The sequence below is a fragment of the Canis lupus genome, chromosome 1, assembly GCF_003254725.2.
Source record: "Canis lupus dingo isolate Sandy chromosome 1, ASM325472v2, whole genome shotgun sequence".
Lineage (NCBI taxonomy): Eukaryota > Metazoa > Chordata > Mammalia > Carnivora > Canidae > Canis > Canis lupus.
The window spans coordinates 21814545-21835599 of NC_064243.1; the positions used below are offsets into that span (position 1 = coordinate 21814545).

At 34.5% G+C, this 21055-nt stretch overlaps 1 protein-coding gene across 5 annotated transcripts in view; it reads right to left on the reverse strand.

The window, feature by feature from the left end:
- The window catches only part of DCC (DCC netrin 1 receptor), a 1086886-nt gene that overhangs the window by 145900 nt on the left and 919931 nt on the right, over nt 1-21055 (reverse strand). For all 5 annotated transcript variants that reach the window (XM_035700550.2, XM_035700549.2, XM_025422244.3 and 2 more), the window contains one exon: nt 15197-15391. In XM_035700550.2, coding sequence (XP_035556443.1) covers nt 15197-15391 — 195 coding nt within the window. The remainder of the gene's footprint in view (nt 1-15196; nt 15392-21055) is intronic.

Below are 21055 nucleotides of genomic sequence, written 5' to 3' on the forward strand. Positions count from 1 at the left end.
TGATACTTGTTTCAAAACAACTTCATTCTCTACCACTCTGGCGAGGCCTGTTTTCTCCTCCTTGAACACTTGTTCTTATGAAGGCTTGGAATGCATGTTATGATCATTTGACTGATTGAGGGAATCAGGACACAATGTCTAAGTAACTTGACCAACAACAGAATAATCACTGTGCTGCATTTTAGAACTTAAAAATACTTCCCACTGCCATTGAGCAAGTGAAGCACCAAGAGAGAAAATGGGCATTTTCAATAGATGAAATCTCAAACTACTTGTTATCAAAAATTCTTTAAATATATTGCCTTTGAAAATCCATGTGTCTATGCTTGAGAAAAACAGAAAGTAACAATTAAGAACTGAATTATTACTCAGAATTGTGAGATAACATAATAGTAAAGAACATTGATAGGATTAAGTTGAAGCATAAGATCATCACCTTTCTGCCCCAATCCTATAACCCCTCCAATAAACACTTCTGTACAATAATTTTATAGTGTTCTCTGATCTCTGCTCAGAAATGACTAATTGTTGTGTAAGACTTGTGAATTAGATTACCATAAAGATAAATCATTTACTTTTATTCTGGTGGGTATAATTCCTGGCTCTGCTTTTATTTATTTATCTAGAAATAATTTGATTTCTTTGCAGCAAATATGCTTTGTTCTTAGCTAGGAAAAAAATTAAAAACAAACCAAACCAAAATCCAAACCAACAAAACCCTTTGTGCATTAGTTACTGTATTCCATCCAAGTGTCTTTTTTGTCTCTTCCTGAAAAACAAAGGCCTTGCCACATTACAGAGAAGGTAGACGGGGATGAATGCAAGGCTGGTATTCAGTTTCCAATTTGTTTCTAGACATTAGCATAAGAAATGCGGCTGATGAGCAAGAAGAACACAATTCCTTTGGATAACTGAGGTAATATTCCCTTGACTACAAAGTGAGAATCATTCATCTTACGCTTCTAATGCCAAAGTGACGAATCCTCTTGCATGTCATTGCCTGCTACTCTAATGCTTTCTTTTGCCAATAACATTGTTTTTTGTGTTGAATTCTTTCTTAACTTTTCATTATTATTATTATTATTTAATATTGGTCATGCTGCTTTAGAAAGTAGATGGGACCTGATTCAGAAGTTAAGAAAAAAAAATAAAAGGAGGAAAATAGAATTATATTTTCTTTTTTTTTATTTTTTTTTTATTTATTTATGATAGTCACACAGAGAGAGGGAGAGGCAGAGACACAGGCAGAGGGAGAAGCAGGCTCCATGCACCGAGAGCCCGATGTGGGATTCGATCCCAGGTCTCCAGGATCATGCCCTGGGCCAAAGGCAGGTGCCAAACCACTGCGCCACCCAGGGATCCCTAGAATTATATTTTCTATTGCTTTCTTAGGGCTGCTGTAACAACTTATATAAACTTGGTGGCTTAAGTTTAGAGATCTATTCTCTTACAGTTCTGAAGGCTAGACGTCCAGAACACATTTATAGAAGGCGTCTATCTAAAGGGCCACATGCTCTGGAGGCTTGAAGGGAAAATCCTTCCTTGCCTTCCAACTTCTAGCTGCCAGCATTCCTCCCGGCTACATTGTCCCAATCTCTGCTTCACATGATCTGTCTTCACATGATCTCTTCTCTTGGTGCCTCTCCCTTGTGTGTCTCTTATAAGGACATGTCCTTGAACTAAGGCCCTCCTAATACTCTGGGAGAATCCTATCCAGAAATCCTTAACTTAATTACATCTGCAAACACTCCCTTTCCTAAGAAGGTTGAAAAAGCCCTGTTTCTAATTTACAGGTTCTGGGGATTAGGAGGTGGACATATTTTTGGTGGGATCCCTATCAAATCATTATTATCCTTCGTAAAGAGGCATACCTAAGAATAATCAATAACTTCTAAAATGTCATTTCTCTGCTAATTGTTGAAAAAGCTATGTTGACATTCACTTAAATGCTTCTAGAGAAAAGGATTCCTTGGCTCATAACATTATGACTTCTCAGAAATACTCTAGGCTACCAGCATAAATTTTTAATCCCTCCTAATGAAAATGTGGTTTATATAAGATATTTAAGGGGGGGGGAGAGCTTTGTTGTAGTTCTGCTTTACTTAGTGTTTACATAAATTAACATACAATAGAGCATACAGCCCAACTTGCTCTGCTTTATTTTAATGATTTATAACACAATCGGTTATTTCTGAAATATATGGCCATTTTTTTTTCTTATTCTAAAGAGATAGTAAAATGCTTAGTTTAGGGGACAACCATTCTTACTGAGTGAGTAGAATTTAAGATAACATATATTTTCAAGTATGATTAAGATGTTTTTCTGGAATTCGGGCTGTTTATAACCAATGGCCCTCCAGAATGACCATGTTTATTAAATAAAATATGAAAGTAGTTTACATATTGGATATTCATCTGATTACTTGACTGATTAATATGCTTCGGGGTAGATATTGCTAGAAAAAATATTCTATTCTATTACTGTCCTTAATTTGTTGATTTATCTATAGTAGTCTCATGATTACTATATGTCTTGTCCTCTATGTTTGTCCAGTGGAATACTGATCATTAAAACACATGTACTCACACCCAAACATGCAGAATATCTTGAAAAATATAAACATTTTTAAATACAGTATCTAATGAAAGGATTTGCCGGTTTTAAAATAAGGATTTCTTTAAATTATTAACTGTATAAATTGTAATTATCTAAATCTCAACTATTTGTCCCATATCCTGCTCTCCCCCTACAGCCACCCTCAAAACAATTAAATGCTCAGGCACAGTCTTACGAAACATAACAAGATTTATATCATCATTAGCCACTTGGATATAGAGAGGAAGCCAGGATATAATGTCAAGGTGACAGGATAAGTCAGGTGTCACTCAACCGTGTGTTGAGTGAGAACTCTCCGAAGTAAGTAAGAGTGGCAGAAATTAGACTCCAGATGTCTTTATAAGCATGTCAAGTGCTCCACCCTAGAATTCTGGATATTTAACTGAGCATTTAAATAGAACTACCAGTGTGTATGGTACAACTGCCCAGCTTAGCTAAAATTAATTCACTAGACCTACATCTCATTTGCTTTCCCTTGACTTTATAGCCTTGTACATATCACAATATATCTTCTTCCATGAGAGTGAATCCTATCCATCCTTTAAATCAAAATTCTCAAGCCAATATTTCTACCAAAACTCTTCTAACAACCTCATATCTTAAGTAAGCTTCTGACCTACCAATGCAATGATTGTTCCTGTAGAAACTTTTGACCTCATTTATTCTTTTAAAGAAATTCTGTTTTGCTTATCCTATAAGACTTTGGGAGCCTACTATATTTCAGAAAATATGCCTTACTCTTCTTAGCAACCTTCACTATCCTCAACATGGTGTCTTGATACTTAACAGTCACTCAATTAATAATTATATGCAATAATGACAAATGATAAACTATTTGGTTTTTTAACATACTATCCACCACAAAAGAGATGTATTTTTTTCTAGTTAAATAACTGTCTGAACTATGAAAAATTCATCCATTTAGGGTTTTGATTAATGTGAACTAAATACTAAATGGTCAGGATGCCTGGGTGGCTCAGTGGTTGAGTGTCTGCCTTTGGCCCAAGGCATGATCCTGGAGTCCTGGTATCGAGTCCCACATCAGGCTCCCTGCATGGAGCCTGCTTCTCCTCTCTCTGCCTGTGTCTCTGCCTTTCTCTCTGTGTCTCTCATAAATAAATAAATAAAATCTTTAAAAAAAAATACTAAATGGTCAATATTTGAAAATGAAATTATAATTTAGATAATATGCATTATGTTATATTGAATTCATCTATATAAAATAAAAGCATTGAAACTTATCAAGGTGAATTTCAAAGAGATTATGAAATGCCAAGAAAATAAGAAGATATATTGTTCTGTAGACTCATTAGAGTCATATTCCATTCACGGATTTAGAATATAGATATTGGGTAAACAATATTGACAGGGAGAAATAATATACAACAAAGATAAAAGACATAGGTAATCAAATCTGTGATAAACAATAGGCATTCACATGTTCCTATAAAAACTTGCTCTTAGACTCCATTCATTGAAACTGTCAGAATAACATTGTATTATAAAATTACTAATATTAATTTGAAAACGAGGAGAAATTCCCTGTATAAATAACAAAATCATAAAATAATAACAACCACCAGGTGAGCTGACTTCCTACTGAAATAGCTTATACAGTATACAATATATGAATTTAATGATGTATTCTGATCCTCCAGTCTTAAACACAGTTGGAGTTATGTTCACTATTGTTTCACTGTATATAAATGCTCTGAATAAGATAATTGGGGATATAGAAGGGGTAAATCTACCCCTTCCCTTTTTATTTTCTTTACCATTAAATGACTTTTCAATGATTTTTTTTTTTTTTTGTAATCGAGCTTTTTTTGGTCAAAAATTGTTTTCCACAATTCTTATACTCTGCTTCAAGAAATACAAAACGGAATTTTGTTAACTAACACCTATAATGTACTTCATTTCAAAATAATAAAATGTTCTCTACATGGTGCTTACTCATTTTTTATTCATGTATGTAAACTATTCTTGAAGCTGCTATAGTGCATTGATTTTTCTGATTTAAAATGTTTGCATGTCATAAACTCCAAAATTCTATACTCCATGCATGAGGGGATTTTTTTGATGGAGGGGGGGTGATGCTGAGGTTAACATTATAATTTACATTGTATTCACTGAACTCAGAATGCACTCTGGGAGTTATAAAGGTTCATTTCTCCACAGGCTTAGAGTCCCATTTCTAAGAGCACTCAAGTTAAATTTATTCTCCAAAAATACAGTACGACAGTTAGGATTCATTCTTGATTAGATTAGTGACAGAAATCAGGAAACATATATGATGCAGTTTGGCATATTTGGCATTCTTAAAAAGCTAAAAGTTTTGGCACTCTGAAATTATAAAACGATTGTTTATTTATTTATTTATTTATTTATTAAAAAATATTTTATTATTTATTCACGAGAGACACAGAGACAGAGAGAGGCAGAGATAGAGGCAGAGGGAGAAGCAGGACATATGCAGGGAGCCTGACATGGGACTCGATCCTAGGTCTCCAGGATCACACCCTGGGCGGAAGGCCGTGCTAAACCGCTGAGCCACCCAGGCTACCCTGTTTAATTATTTATTAAAGGACTTCCACTTCTGATCAAAATAGGTCAATAAAAACTGAATTTACCTTCCTACCTGGATCAATGCAAAAGAAAACAAAACAAAAAGAAAAGAAACAGAGACAAAAATATGTGAAACAACAGTTTTCAGATAGTTGGCATCAGGTAGATCAGGTCAGTGATCTCTGGCAAGAGAAAAACAAAGTAAGTTCATTGATTTCCCTAGCTTATTGCCTTGAGAAAGTTTCTAAGCTTCTGAAGAGAAGGGAAAAGCCTAGAAGGAGCCCAGTGGTCTCCCTGAATTAAGGACATGGAGCCAGAAGTCTGAGATAGCCAAAGCAATTGGAATTTGTAAGGATGAGAAGAGAGAAATGCATGGAAGAGGCATTTTTCTGGTCTAGGGAGTGTCTCTCTTGAATCTTCATCGGAGTACTTATCAGTGCATGCTTATGAGAAAGTTTCCCAGGGGTGAAGAAAAAACAAAACAAAACAAAAAACAAAAAACAAAACAACAACAACAACAACAAAAACAAAACAAAAAACACCCTACAGAAGAAAAGAAAAAAATCTTTGATGCTCACTCAGGACCAGGAAAAAGTGGATCTCCAGAAGTCAGATAGACAAACATACATGGACCTCATGGGATTTGGGTACAGTACTCAGAAGGTATTAGCTCAGAATCAGAGCAAATTAGACTGATGCTATTAGATGGTACCAGTACTTTGGTACCATGTAATAACTTAAAAGCCAGCTTCAAAAGGATTCAAGTTTTTCCAAGTGACTACATCCTAGAACAAAACTCAATAATATTTTTAAAAACACAAAAAAGTCTCCAGTATCCCAAAAGATAAGTACAATTTGTAAGAAGAACATAAAAATAACCAAATATGCAGGTAGCAAGAAAATAAATTTCATAATGAAGAAAAAATTAATCAGTAGAAACAGACTCAAAAATGACAGAGAAAAGAATCTTTAGATGAGACTACTTAAAGAGTTACTGTAACTATATTCCATATGTTCAAGAAGGTAGAAGAAATACTGAGCAGGTTAGTATGGAATATACAGAAAAGACCCCAACCAAAATCTGGAAATGAACACTACCATATGTAACATGAAAAAATACACTACAGGGGAATAAGATCAGATCAGCCACATCAGGAGAAAAAAAAAATAGTGGCTTTAAGGACATAGTTATAGGAACTATCCCAAGTGAAACAGAAGAAGAAGAAAGACTGGAAAAAAAAATAAACAAAATCAGTGAGCTGTGGTACAACCTAAAGCACCATTACCTACATGTAATTAGAGTCTCTGACTGGAGGAGTAAGTGTGAGAAAAAGAAAACTATTTGAAGAAATAATGACCAAAATTTTTCCCAAATTTGACAAAACCAATCATACCATAGATCCAAGAATCTCAGCAAGCACCAAGCAGAAGAAACATTAAGAAAACTATGCAGAGACATAAGAATAAAATTGTGTAAAATTAGTGGCAAAGAAAAAGAAAAAAACCTTCAAGGTAGTCAGAGAAAACAGACACATTGTGTACAGAGGTATAAAGATAAAAATGATTGCAGTGGTCTTGGTAAAAGCAAGGCATTATAGGAGATGGTGAAGGAATATCATTATTAAACCTATAGAAAAAAATTGTTAACTTAGAATTCCAAATCCAGTGAAAATGTATTTTATAAAACAGAGACAAAATGAAATCTTTCCAGATGTACAAAGATTTAAAAAGATTATCACCAGCACAGTTCCATTACCAGAAATATTTAGGAAGTCCTTCAGGAACAAAGAAAAATAATACCAGCAGAACATATGGATTAACATAAGGGAATAAACAACACTAAAATGGTAACTGTGTAGTTAAGATATAAAATACATCTTTTAAACTATTTTTAAACTTAAAGTATATTTTATTGTTTAAAGAAAAAATAAAAATGTATTGTGAACTGATATGATGTTTTTGTAAGGTCAATGGTAATAAATTAAAGATACACAACATAAATTCTAAAGCAATCACTAAGGAGGCAAAAGAGTTATGGCTAACGAGCCCACAAAGGATGTAGTATAAATTATTTAAAATATTCAATTAATCTCAAAGAAAGGCAGAAAGAAAAAAGGCACAAAGTTCAGATGGGTCAATTGAGCAACAAAGGAAACAAAGCAGCAGAATGATAGTATAAACCAAACCATATCAATATTCTCATTAAATATAAATGGCCCAAACACCTCAACTAAAAGTCAGAGATTGTCATATTAGATAAAAATGAAATATCCAACTCTATGCAGCCTACAAAAAACCCATTTTAAATTTAAAGACACAAATAATAGTTTGAAAGTAAAATAATGGAAAAATATATATCATGCCAACACACACAAATTTTAGGCTGGAGTTGTTATATGAACATCAGACACAAGGTCGATTTCAGATCAAAGGATATTACTGCTGATAAAGAGAAATAGTTCATAAATGATGAAGTTGTTACCCATCAAGAGGACAAAATAATCATCAAAGTTTTGCAACTAATAACAGAGCTTCAAATTACATGGGGGCAGATACTGATAGAAGAGGATAAATAGGGGATCCCTGAGTGGCTAAGCAGTTTAGTGTCTGCCTTCGGCCCAGGGTGTGATCCTGGAATCCTGGGATCGAGTCCCACACTGGGATCCTTGCATGGAGCCTGCTTCTCCCTCTGCCTGTGTCTCTGCCTCCCTCTCTCTCTGCTTCTCCCTCTGCCTGTGTCTCTGCCTCCTTCTCTCTCTCTCTCTCTCTCTCTCTCTCTCTGTCTCATGAATAAATAAACAAAATCTTAATAAAACAAAATGTCTAGATACCTGCTTTTCTCTCTTTTCCTTCCATGTCAGCTCTGACCCTAGCTCACAAGATAACAATTAATGGACCTCCATGGCTAAGCTCTGGGACTCATACCTGAAGTATGACTTGTTTCAGAAATTTTAGGAATATGTCCTTAGATTGTATTATTCTATTATTGAATTAAAGGGATTTAATTTCACCAGAACATCTTGTTTTTACATATAGGAAGCAAAACTTCCTTGTAGTAACATGTTCTAGTGCGAGCCCTGATCAGCTGGGATTGGGTCCTACCCTCCTCTGTCCATACTAAAGAGTCATAAATAACAAAGTTATTTGTTATATAAATATAACAATATTTATCTGACTGTGTTAATGTAACATTTAACTTTTTTCATTAAAGAATTAGCTTTGATTTTTCTGATTTTAGCTTTCTTGCTGTCTTCCTTCATTTATAAAATTGGGATGATGTCTGACACTGACATATTGGAGAAAATGAAGAAATAGTTTAATATTTGTAAAGTACTTGGAAGAAATGCACTAAGTAGTTGTCTATAAACAGTAAATGATATGGAAAATCAAGGAAAAGTCTAAATTGTTCTGACCCAAATAAAGCATTTTCTAGAAAAATACAGAAGATGGAGAAAAAATAATTGTTAAGGATTGATTTATTTATTTATTTATTTATTTATTTATTTATTTATTTATTTATGAGAGATAGAGAGACAGAGAGAGAGAGAGAGAGAACACAGGGAGGAGAGGGGCAGAGGAAGAGGGAGAGAGAGTCCCAAGCAGAATCCACATTGAACACAGAGCCCAACACTGGGCTTGATCTCACTACCCTGAGATGACCACCTGAGCTGAAACCAAGAGTCAGATGCCTAACCAACTGCAACCCTCAGGCACCCTTGATGGAGAAAAAAGTTTCGATTGAATGTTTGAATTTAATGTTGCTAAAATAAATGACCCACATAGTCCTTTCTTTTACCAATTTTATTTTACGAATAACAGCTCAGGTTGTAAACTCAAGGTAAAATATGAAAGAGTTATTAAAAAAGGAGAACAAAGGGGAGATTGGAGATTTTTAATTATATATATATGTATATATATATGTATATATATATATATTCATTCCAATGAGAGCTTTTCTGCTCTAGTTAAATAATAGTATTCATATTTTGTAATAGATTCTTCCAAATATCCTTAGAAAATTCACTGGGTCTAAAACAATGCATCTGCTATGGGCCTGAGGGAGTAGAAGAGAGAAAAGAGTTACAAATAGAAAGATATGTATTATTAATGAATCACCCTAAGTCTGCCCTTAAAGATTGCTAGAAAATGCCTAGAAGACACTAACCTCAGGAAAAAAAAATCATAAAAGATAAAATCTATTCTTCCTGATATATTCTAAGTAATGATCTCATGAAATGACCTTTTCTCTTCCTCTCACTCCTCTCTGAGCAAGCAGTGCTCATGCTGAATGAATCTAACGCTCCCACTCAGGATTTTTTAATCAGCTTTCTAGTATAGCTGAAAACAGGAGTTTACATTTTTTGTCTTTCGCACTGAATTGAATGTCACTGTGTTGTTTTGATTTGTGATTCATATTAGTTTCAGTAAAGAAATATATTTTATATAATGTTATGCAATTGGTGAATTATTGGAGTTTAAAACCCTGGAATCCTTAACTGTTTTTTAAGTTGTATTTTATATAGTCTACTGTTAGGTAGCGAGGACAAACCAAAACAATATAAACTTCAGTTTATAAAAACACACAACTCAAAGGTCATGGAACTGAATTATTTATATTTGCTAAATCACTGATGTACCAAATGATAATAGAACAATGCCTTATTTGTGTGTGCATAATGTTTCTAACTCTTTAAAAAATTTCAAATGGTATTAGTTTTGTTATCTAAATGGAATCTCAGAATTATAAGGTAAAATACTATCCTGCCTCACCAATAAGAAAACTGAGGCTTCAATAGTCCCACAATGTGGGAATGTAAAGCCTACTGTGCAGATGACCAATAATCTATTGTTAAAGACAGAATTTAAACCTACATTTGATACCATTAGATTCTAAACAAATTTAGTCACAAATGAAATACTCCTTTCCTTCCTTCCTTCCTTCCTTCCTTCCTTCCTTCCTTCCTTCCTTCCTTCCTTCCTTCTTCTTCCTCTTTCTTTCTCCCTTTCTTCCTCTTTCTTTCCTTTCTTTCTTTCTTTCTTTCTTTCTTTCTTTCTTTCTTTCTTTCTTTCTTTCTTCTTTCTTTCTTTCTTTCTTTCTTTCTTCTTTCTTCTTTCTTTCTTTCTTTCTTTCTTCTTTCTTTCTTTCTTTCTTCTTTCTTTCTTCTTTCTTTTTCTTTCTCTTTATTTCCTTTCTTTCTCTTTCTTTCTAACAGTAAAGTAAAATATTTCCAATCACTCTTATAAAAATGATTTTTTATATTATTTAGAAACAATAAATCTACCTTAAAAAGCTAAGTATTTTTAAATAAGGCAAAATTGATATTTTGTAGCAATCACAACCAATTTTTGATATCTACATCTCTTACAAAGACCAACCTAAGGTTCCACCTTAAGACATTAGAAATGGAGAGCAGGTATGACTATAATAAGTACAAGAAAGAAAATAGTAGACATGAAAAATAATAAAATAGAGACAGAGAACAAATTAGTAATGGTAAAGCCTCAAAGATCAACAAAATTGGTAAACCCTTACCTAGGCTATTCACAAAAAAGAGAGAGGACATAGATGATCAATATCAGTAATGAAACAGCAGTTATCACCACAGATAATAAGAGACTATTATGAATGAACATTTCTATGCTACAAAATATGACAAAATGAACTAGACAAATGCCATGAAAATTGTAACTTACTAAAATCAATACAAGAAAAATACAGAATATAAAAAAGATGTATTTGTGTTAAATAAGTTAAATTATCAAAAGACTTCCTAAAAAGGAAATCTCAGGTCCAGATAACCATCTGAATGAATTAATAAATTCTATCAAACATTACAGGAATAAAAAATATAAGTTTTACACACACTTTTTCAGTGACAGAAGAACCAACTATTCATCAAATTTTATAAAGCCAGTCTAACTTTAATAAAAAAGGGTAAAATAATTCCATAAAAAGAAAATTGTAGACAAAATATACTTCATGAATATAGTAGACAAATATACCTAATGAATATAGGAACAAAAAATCCTTAATAAATATCAACAAATCAAATCCAACAATACAAGAAAAGGATAATCCATCATGACAACATAGGATCTATATGAGAAACTGAAGATTAGCTGTCTTTCAAGAATCAATATAATTCACCATTTTAAGAAATACTAATAAAGGAGGAAAAAGAGAAAATTATTTCACAAAAATTCAACAAATTCATTACAAAAACTCCCAGAAAGCTAGAAAAAGTAGAAAAGTTCCTCAATCTGCTAAGAGACACCTGTGAAGAACCTGTAACTATCATCCTATTTCATGCCTCCCCTAAGTCAGGAACAAGACAAAAAATGCCTCCCTCCACTGCTTCTATTCAACATTGTACTAGAGATCTTACCCAAGAGAAGGCAAGAGAAAGAAATAAAAGGTAGAATATCAGAAAATAACTATAAAACTGCTCTTATTTCCATACAATATGCTTGTTTACATGGAAATTCTCAGAGCATTCTACTAGTAGAACAAGTAAGTGGATCTAACGGGTCTAGGATACAAGTCTTATTGGTTTTATTGTTTAAAAACCATTTTATTCTACACTAGCAGCAAACAGTTGAAAAAAAAAAAACTTGAACAAACCCATTTAAAATAGTCCATACATACACGCACACACACGTATAAATAGGGACTAAATTTAACACACACGCATATATGCTATATACATGAACTAAATCTAACAAAGAATTCAAGACTTCCTATATTGAATATTATAAAATATTACTGAGAGAAATTAAAGAAGAAATTTGTATAGCAGAAGCTTATTGTGTGTCAATTATACCACAATCAAGCTCTTTTAAAAACTCAACAAATTACACACTTTAAGTATGTATAGTTTATACACTTGCAAATACCTTCATGTAGGTAGAAGTAGGTAAAGTGTAGAAGTAGATAAACTGATAGATTGATAGATTGAGCAATAGGTTGGTAGATAAATTGTGAGTTTTTAAAAGAAGAACTTGGTTTCAAATTAATTTTGCCAACATTGCCAGAATTCAGATCTTGTGGATTCATATCATGCGTATACATCAAAGCTGGCATGTAGGGTTCTTAAACTAGAAGGAGTATGATGTCAAAAGAGTATAAACATCTAATAGTACAAACACTGGTTAATGAATCTCTATATCTGTACTAGGTAAGATTTTTTTTATGATTTTATTTATTTTAGAGAGAGAGAGAGAGAGAGGGAAAGAGAAAGAGAGCGAGCACATAAGCAGGGAGGAGAGTCAGTCAGAGGCCAAGGAAGAAGCAGACCCTCTACTGAGCAAGAGCCCGATGTGGGCCTCAATCCCAGGACCCCAAGATCATGACCTGAGCTGATGGCAGATGCTTAACTGACTGAGCCACCCAGGCGCCCTGGTAAGCTTTTGTTTTAAATCTGGCAATGTTAGATACTATTCAAAATGATCTTGTAGTTTTAGTCCTGAAGCAGGTCACAGTGCCTGGTGTCTAAATACTCAATTATTATGCCCGATAAACAAAATGCATTTGAAAGTTCTGGTCTGTCATCAAAGAGAGCGAGTTTATTGGTGAATTATAAACCAAGTAATTTTTTTATAAGCTAAAAGCAACCATGACACTTGAAGTCATAGCTTATGTTATGCTTTACCAGATTATAGCTTTCCTTAATTCATTTTTAATTGTATAACTATTATACAGTCCTTAAAATATATATTCCATTATTAAGCCAAAGTTTATGTTAGATATATATTAAGTTGTAACTTTTAAAAAGATAAAGGATTCACTCAAACTCACATTCAAACTTTGCGAAGAAACTACCAATTGTTTTATTTATTCTAGTAAATATTTAAGTAAGCATACCAGTTTCATGGTATCTTTTTGAAATGTATTTAAAATATAAGTTTTAAAGCTTTAGATTAGTTTTAGCTTTAAATTGTCTAGACAATTTTATATATTTTTACATGTATATATAAAACTCTTCCTATTTAATATATATTAAGGTATGTTTAACATACACTTTAGATAAATAGTAAATCACATGTTGAAAAAATACCAGTTTCTCTGTATAGCTATGCAGATACTTGGACAATAACAATAAAACACTATTTTATTTCATATTTTATGGTAAGACATGGGACTATGTTAGAAGAGTATCAGCTGGGAGAACTGAAATACATCTCTACATACACATGTGTGTGTATGTAAATGCATGTGTGTAAATATCTTTCCAGATAAATTTGAAGTGTAAGAAACACATGAAATGTATTCATTGAAATAGGTTCATATCCATTTTATCCATAAGTTTTCTCAGCTCGAGCACCTGAGTGGCTCAGCGGTTGAGCGTCTGCCTTGGCTCAGTGTGTGATCCCAGGACCCGGGATGGAGTTCCACATTGGGCTCCTGTAGGGAGCCTGCTTCTCCCTCTGCCTGTGTCTCTGCCTCTCTTTGTGTGTCTCTCATGAATAAATAAATAAAATCTTTAAAAAAATTTCTTAGCTCTTTAAAATACATCTTACAAAGGGAAATCTCCTGTTTTCTTGTTAAGAGTTTGCAGAGATTTGCCAGTGTTAATCTCCCAAAAGCCTCAACTTTGCTAGCTTTGGAGGCTCCTGGAAAGTCAACGTGTAGTAAAGAACATCATTACCAAAAGGTAATACCCAATGTGGTTTTCGCTCATGACTTCATTCTGAGTTTGCACCATACTCTCATTGCAGGGGAGCCTGGGCACGGCCATGGGGATCTCTCTCCGCTGGGTGGCATCAAGATGGACTGTCAGAGATGATGTCCACTGAATAATGGATCGATGACAGTCCCTTGACATAGGTTTGATGGCTATAAAATATGTTATATGATTGCCTTAACATTCAAACGGGGGACTAACCGAGAGAATGTTATTTCTAAATGCCAAGCTAACCAGAATAGTGGAGATTTTCAGTAAGCATTTCTCTTATTGTCTAAGGCAATTATAGAGAGAATGGGTCAGTGTATTTTTCCTCCTGCATTGGGAAAATCTTTCTTTGCTACTGCAAGAAAAAGGCATTCAAATTCAAATCAAGCTTCTCATCACGAATGTTCTGTTTGTGAAAGACGTTACAAATAAGTAGCATCCCTCCTGCCCCCACCAATAAGATTGTATTCCCAGTGAGGTCAGTGTACTTCTTTGCAAATAATATGGTGTCAAGTCAACAAATAGAATCAACTTGCTTTGTGCTTTACGAGAACAATTTAACTTCTTGACACCCTGTATATGACATATATTTCTTTGATTTCTCTCTGTTAATGATATAATCTCTTATTATATTATGGAAAATCAGGTATAGAATTGGATAAGAATGCTTTTCCTACACAGTAGCCCTCTCTGAATAAACAAGTTTTAAATGAATTCAGAAAAGTCATAATTCAAGTATTGTATTGACTAAAATGAGGCTGAGTATGATAAGAGAACTTGGAATGTATGCAGAGAGCAGTTTGATAACTAAGTGTACAGGCTTGATTGAAAATTCCTTGTTTCACCTTTTGTTTTATGATCATAATGGCATAGCCACAAAGCTCTACCTATAAACACTAAGGGAAAAGAAGGCAATGAGACTAGATAATTTAGTGTTAAAGAAAAATTGATGGAATATATTATTAGTGAGAAAAAAATGAAAAAAAAAGTGTTCTTTCTTTTTATAAGAATTAGTAAGAAGTTTCCACTAACCAGTGGGAAAAAATAAATACAATCCCTTTCTGAATTCTATGACTCGTAAGCAAAAGTACACAGCAGAGTACCCACCATTATGAATGTCTCTAGATAAAATTCCCCAATTCAAAATCCATAGAGGAAAATCATGAGTTGTGCGTGTGCTTGTGTGTGTTTAGAATGATAGAAGATAGAAAAAGAGACTTGCTTTTAAGAATTAATTTGTGTCACAAATTAAAATAAAATTCCAAAGAGCAAGTTTCCAAGAAAGAAACTAATTTCAGATAAATCATTTATTTCTCTTAGTAGAATAAAAACCATAGCTACTCACCTAACCTCTCAATGGAATAATATCGCTGTTTACTGTCCACACGCACCGTCTCAGCATATGGGCTCCCAACACCATAACCAATAATGTAACCTCGCACCACGATGTTTGGGTTCAAGGGAGGAGTCCAACTCATGATGATGCAGTTGGTCTGGGGCCTCACATGAAGAGAGCTTGGTTGGTCAGGGACTTGAGACTCTAGAATCCAAAAAGAGGCATCATCAGCCTATCTCATACTAGAACATAGAGCACGGCAGCATTAAACAAGACTTAACATCATATTCCATAGAACCTCAAATGGTGCATCACTTATTGCCCAAGATCCTCCTGTGTCAGCAGGTGATACATTTTCCATGTTTGATTTGACTTTCACAGAATTTCTTAAGTGCGAGAGGGCACTGAGTTCCTTCCACAGACACGGAGCATCATGCATTTTTATTCTAATAGTTTTTTTCTTTGGGCTGTTTCCCCCCATATAAAGTCTTCTTAGGTATCATCAATACTGGGTAAAATCGAAGAGGATGTAAGAATAATGGAAAGGGAAATGAAATGTCAAAAATGGTCTTGCCCAAGGATTATTTACTCTGAGTTAACTAAAAACAAAAATAAAGCGGTCCTTTCTTAAGAAATTGTCAATATATTAGGACCAGGATTTGCTGAGCATGATTAGGATGGCACCCAACCCATAACTTAGTGCATCTCTGAAAAGTGCACTAGTTAAGGGAAAGGAGACAGTGGCTGGCATTGCAGCCACACAGACTTGGGAGTGTGCAAATTTGGTTTCATACCAGGATCTGTCATTTACTAGCTGTGCACCCTCATGAAGTTACTTATCTTCTCCAAGATTACCTTATAATTAAATTGGCATTCCAGATATTGATTGCCTCGAAGCCTGAGCTCTGGAAGTAAGAGTTCCAATTTGTACTATATACTCCCATCTCAGAGAAACCTTAAGACCTTATTCATCCTGTTTCAGTTTCCTCACATGTAGAATGAGACTAAGGATAGCAACGGTCTCAAAGGATGCTGAGAAGATTTAATGAGGTAGTGCATAAAAGTGCTCTCATTATCAGTAGCACCAACTAAATGTTAGCTGTTAGGGAGTAAATGCACTTGCTACCCTGCCATAAATTCTCTTTAAAGGAGACTGTGTGTTGAAAATTAATAAATTGGAATTCTGACTTTCACATCATTATTCTTCCCTCTGATCCCACCCTTAAAGAAATGATGCATTTTCTGGATGATTATCATCATTCACTTAATAAATATTTATAGAACATCTACTATGTTTGGAGAGTGGGGCAAGCTCCCATGACGATCAAGATACAGGACAGAATGCATATGGCAGATATAAAACAATCACTCTTGGAGCTTACAGTTTAATGGGAAAGACAAGTAAAAAGCCAGTTTTAATATACATATTAAATATAATTATTTATATACATATTTTGATAGGATTAATACAGGTACTTGTACCCTATTTTTGGAAAATCACATAAGTATTATGGGAAGAAATTTTTATTTTATTTTTTAATTTTAAAGATTTTATTTATTTATTCATGAGAGACACAGAGAGATGCAGAGAGAGGCAGGAGACAGGTCCCATGCAGGGAGCCCGATGTGGGACTTGATCCTGGGACTCCAGGATCACGCCCTGGGCCGAAGGCAGGCGCTAAACCACTGAGCCACCTGGGCTGCCCATATGGGAAGAAATTTAAGAAAGAATGTGTCCACCTAAACTTTAGTAATGCATTCAGTGCTTAGCATAGTCCCTGACAATACTCAAAAATATTAATAATGTGAACCTTATTCAAACTACTTATTTTCATTATTTCTTAACTGATAATCTCTAAAGGTAACATATGTTAGATTATGCAAAAGAGTTTGATGATTAAAGGTAATATTAAAATATATTTTTTCCTTGATGTAATAGCAAAAGGCGATATGATCTCTATTACCGACGTTAGCCACCTTCAACACGCACACTAATATGGAAGCGTATCTTTCATTAAAGTTTTTAAAGTAGGTCTCATACTAACAGCTTTTCAAAGGATGCTACATTCTAAAGATGCTCTATCAGCAGCATTTTCTAAAGGAGCTTTTTTTTTTTCTTTCTTCTGAAGATGCCCGTTTGTGAACAGAAAGGGACTAGCTTTTATTTGCTCTAAAGAAGCCTGTGACATAATATGCAAAGGTGTCACAAAAAATCATCTCAAAATGTGGATATAAACCTTAACAACAGAAACACAACGTTTGAGAAGGATTTCCCACTATAAACCCTAAGTAAAAGTAATAAAAGAGATGAAAGGAATGGAATAATACTTTTCAACTTTATTGCCACAGAGGCTCTCCAGTGTCCTTGAAATATAATGGGCTCCACAGTGAATTCTGTTTAACGCTTTTGAAGGTTTTGCAATAATTATTGAAAACAATGAGACAATCTGCCTAATCTTATGTTTGGAAAATGAACTGCATGCTATAACTTTTTAAAAACAATATGAAAACCCTAATATTGTTTCCAACATCTTCTAGAATAAAAGGAAAAAAAATATTTAAAATGTTTTCAGAACAGTAACTTCTCTGTCTTTCCACAAACCATAAGTAGCTCCCCCACAAGTTAGGTTAGTACCCACAGAATTACATCTCTTGGAGATTTATAAAGTGACTAAGGTAATGAGTGCACAAACTGATTCTTGAAGAAGTTGACTCTTACTACACAATATTCATCTTTTTTTTCCCCACTACATAGAAGTAGTTTGAATCCTAGATCCAAACTTCAAAACAATTTTAACATTAAAAAAATAAAGAGTGTCAATACACAAGAATATATGCTGCCTCCCCATCTAAATATTTCCTGGGCTTTTACCATCCCTTTAGAATCATAGGGCCATAAGAAGGGGTGCCCATCAAGACAGTAGTAGACCTAAGCCATTCATAATATATGGCCTCATCATAAAGATAACTGCTGTTAGGAGATTGTTCATAATCCGGAATATCCAGGTTGTACCCACCTACTCACTTCTTACTCTAAAAACAGAAATGACACTTTCCTTTTATGCCATCTGAGTCAGTTTCCTCTAACACAGATGACCTTATGGATTAGGAAAATGGTTACTACTGGAATGAACCATAAAACATCAATTTAGAAAATTTGCCATGGAAGTATGTGACATGAGTCCTCTCTGTTTGAAGGCTGAAGCTGAAATTCACTACTCAGAAGTACATGAAAGATTTTACAAGTACCTCTAGGACAATAATCGAGTATATAAAGCATAGAGAAGTATTAAGGTAATTATTGAAATAATTTGAAACCAAAGAACACATTTTGCCTGAAATATCCAATTTAATGAGCCCCAAATTTCTACTGAAATCTGAATTATCAAAGTAACTATGTCAACCGCCATTCTTGATTACACTATGGAATTGTGGATTCTCTCTCGGTTTAATTTGTTCTTAAAGAATAGTTATTATTTTTTGAGTGACGATGGCATTTTCCACTAATGAGCAGTGTCCACATATAGCACATTAGGAAATTTATCATATTAACCCCAATAACATTTCAACAATTACTTTGCATCTCCTATGTGCCAGTCATAATTCTAGGTACTGGGGATACAGTTTTTCTGGGAAGTAAAACCAATAAAATAAGAATAAATGCACAAGGAAATTGGGAGATCCTGCAAGTCTTATGCTGATGGAATAGTAACTGAGTCAAAGAAGATATTCTTGGTGGAATCTAAGGTGAATGATCAGAAAGAGCCAGTTAAGCAGCATGGTGACAAGCTATACAGGAAGAAGAAATAACTCCTACAAAGGCCCTTCAGCAAGACTAAGCTTGATGTATGAAGAAACAAAGATCATTGTGCCTGGACTAAGAAGGAAAATAAAGAAGACAAAAAGAAAGGTACCGAGTGGGAATGTAAAACGGTACACGTTATGAAAAACTGTACTGCAGTTTTTTAAAAAATTGAATTACCATAAGACCCAATAATTCCACTTCTGGGTATATTTCCCAAAGAGTTGAAAGCAGAGACTCAGAAACTTGTACACCTGTATTCACAGCACAATTATTCACGATAGCCCAAATGCAGGTGAGACTCAGGTGTCCATCAACAGATGAATGGGTAAACAAACTGGGGGATATACATACAATGGGATATATTTCAGCTTTAAAAAGAAGGAAATTTTGACACATGCTATAATGTGGGTGAGCCCTTAGGACATTATGGTAAGTGAAATAAGCCAGTCACAAAAGGACTAAAATTGCATGGTTCCACTTCTGTGAGACTCCTGAGTAGTCATATTCATAGACACAGAAAGTAAGATGGTGATTTCTAGAAACTAGGAGGAAGGTAGAGTGGGGACGTACTGTATAATGGGTACAGAGTTTCAGTTTTGCAAGATGACGAGTGTTTTGGAGGAGAGTGGTTTAGATGATGGTCACACAACACTGTGAATGTACTTAAAGACACTGAACTGTACACTTAAAAATAGTTAAGATGGTTACTTTTCTGTTATGTGACTTTTAAAGCAGTTCTTAAAAAATTAGAAAATCCTACAAGTGTTTTTGTACTTGTCTAGGTGGCTGTTGTCATTTGGGAGGTAGCATCTGTAGAGCTATAAATTGGACATGAAAGGTGTGGAAAAGAAGAAGCTCAATGACAATTTGCAGATCTTTGGCTTGGGCAACTGGTGGATGACCTACCGAGACAAAGAAAAACATGCAAGCTCTTGGGTTATGTGAAATTTGAGGTGCCTATTAGTCACATATGTGGAGATCTCGGGGACGTACGTGGGTACATAAGTCTGGGGTTTTAGTGAAAGGCCATGGCCTTTCACATGATACACAGATGTGAAAGCCATCATCAAGCATTGAAAATAAATGTGTATGAATATAGAGATAGTGTGAGCATGTGTGTAAACAAAGCACAAAGATCGTGTCAAATAAATAACACTACTCCCAACTCCTTAACATCTTTCTATAGAATATTGTAAGGTCAAGTTCTTTACCATGGCCTAAAAGGTCACATGGGATCTATTGCATTCCCCCTTAGCTCTCTATCTTCATCTCCAGACACTTTTCCCTCTGCTCACCTTACCCGAGCCACCTACTATACACTGGACACTTAGCTCTTCCTCAAACATGCCAGGCATGCTCTGGACTCAGGGCATTTGTATTTGTTGCACCCTCTTCCTGGGAAGCTCTCCTTCAGATATATCTTCCTTTGTTATCTCCTTCAGTTTTCTGTTACTTAATTTCCAATTTCAGCCTTCCCTGGCTACCACATTGAAGATTGCAATCTTCCCCTAATCTCTAATCTAATGATCACCTGTCTTATTGCTTTTCCCCCTTTGGAATTATTGCCATTAATTGTGCTTTCTATTTAATGTGATTATTTCATTATTCTTTGTCTCATCTCCTTCCATAAATTCTCTGTAACTCCCGTAGCTAGAACAGTTCCTGGCACAAAGTGCTCAAAAACATGTGAACAAAGTCTACACTTCCTGCAAGGTTCAATATCACTGTTATTACTACAAGTGTCATTAACTATAAAATTACCAAAATTTTATATAGCTCTCTCCTTAAGATGAGAATTTTAAGGAAAAAAAGGAAATAACATAGAAACGAAACAAGATGAAAATACAGTTATTCAAGTTGTTTTCTCCTAGTGGCCAGAAAGATTTGTGTCTGCTGGCTCCTGCTAATGAAAGTGATTGCTGCTATGTACCGTCTGCTGTGGACTGCACTGCCAAGCGACGACAGGCAGCTGGTACTTTTGACAAATACTCACACATCCGTTCTTGATTTAGTGCGCTGAATTTTATGGGTCACTTTGTTAGAATTCTGTTCCAGTTCCTAGT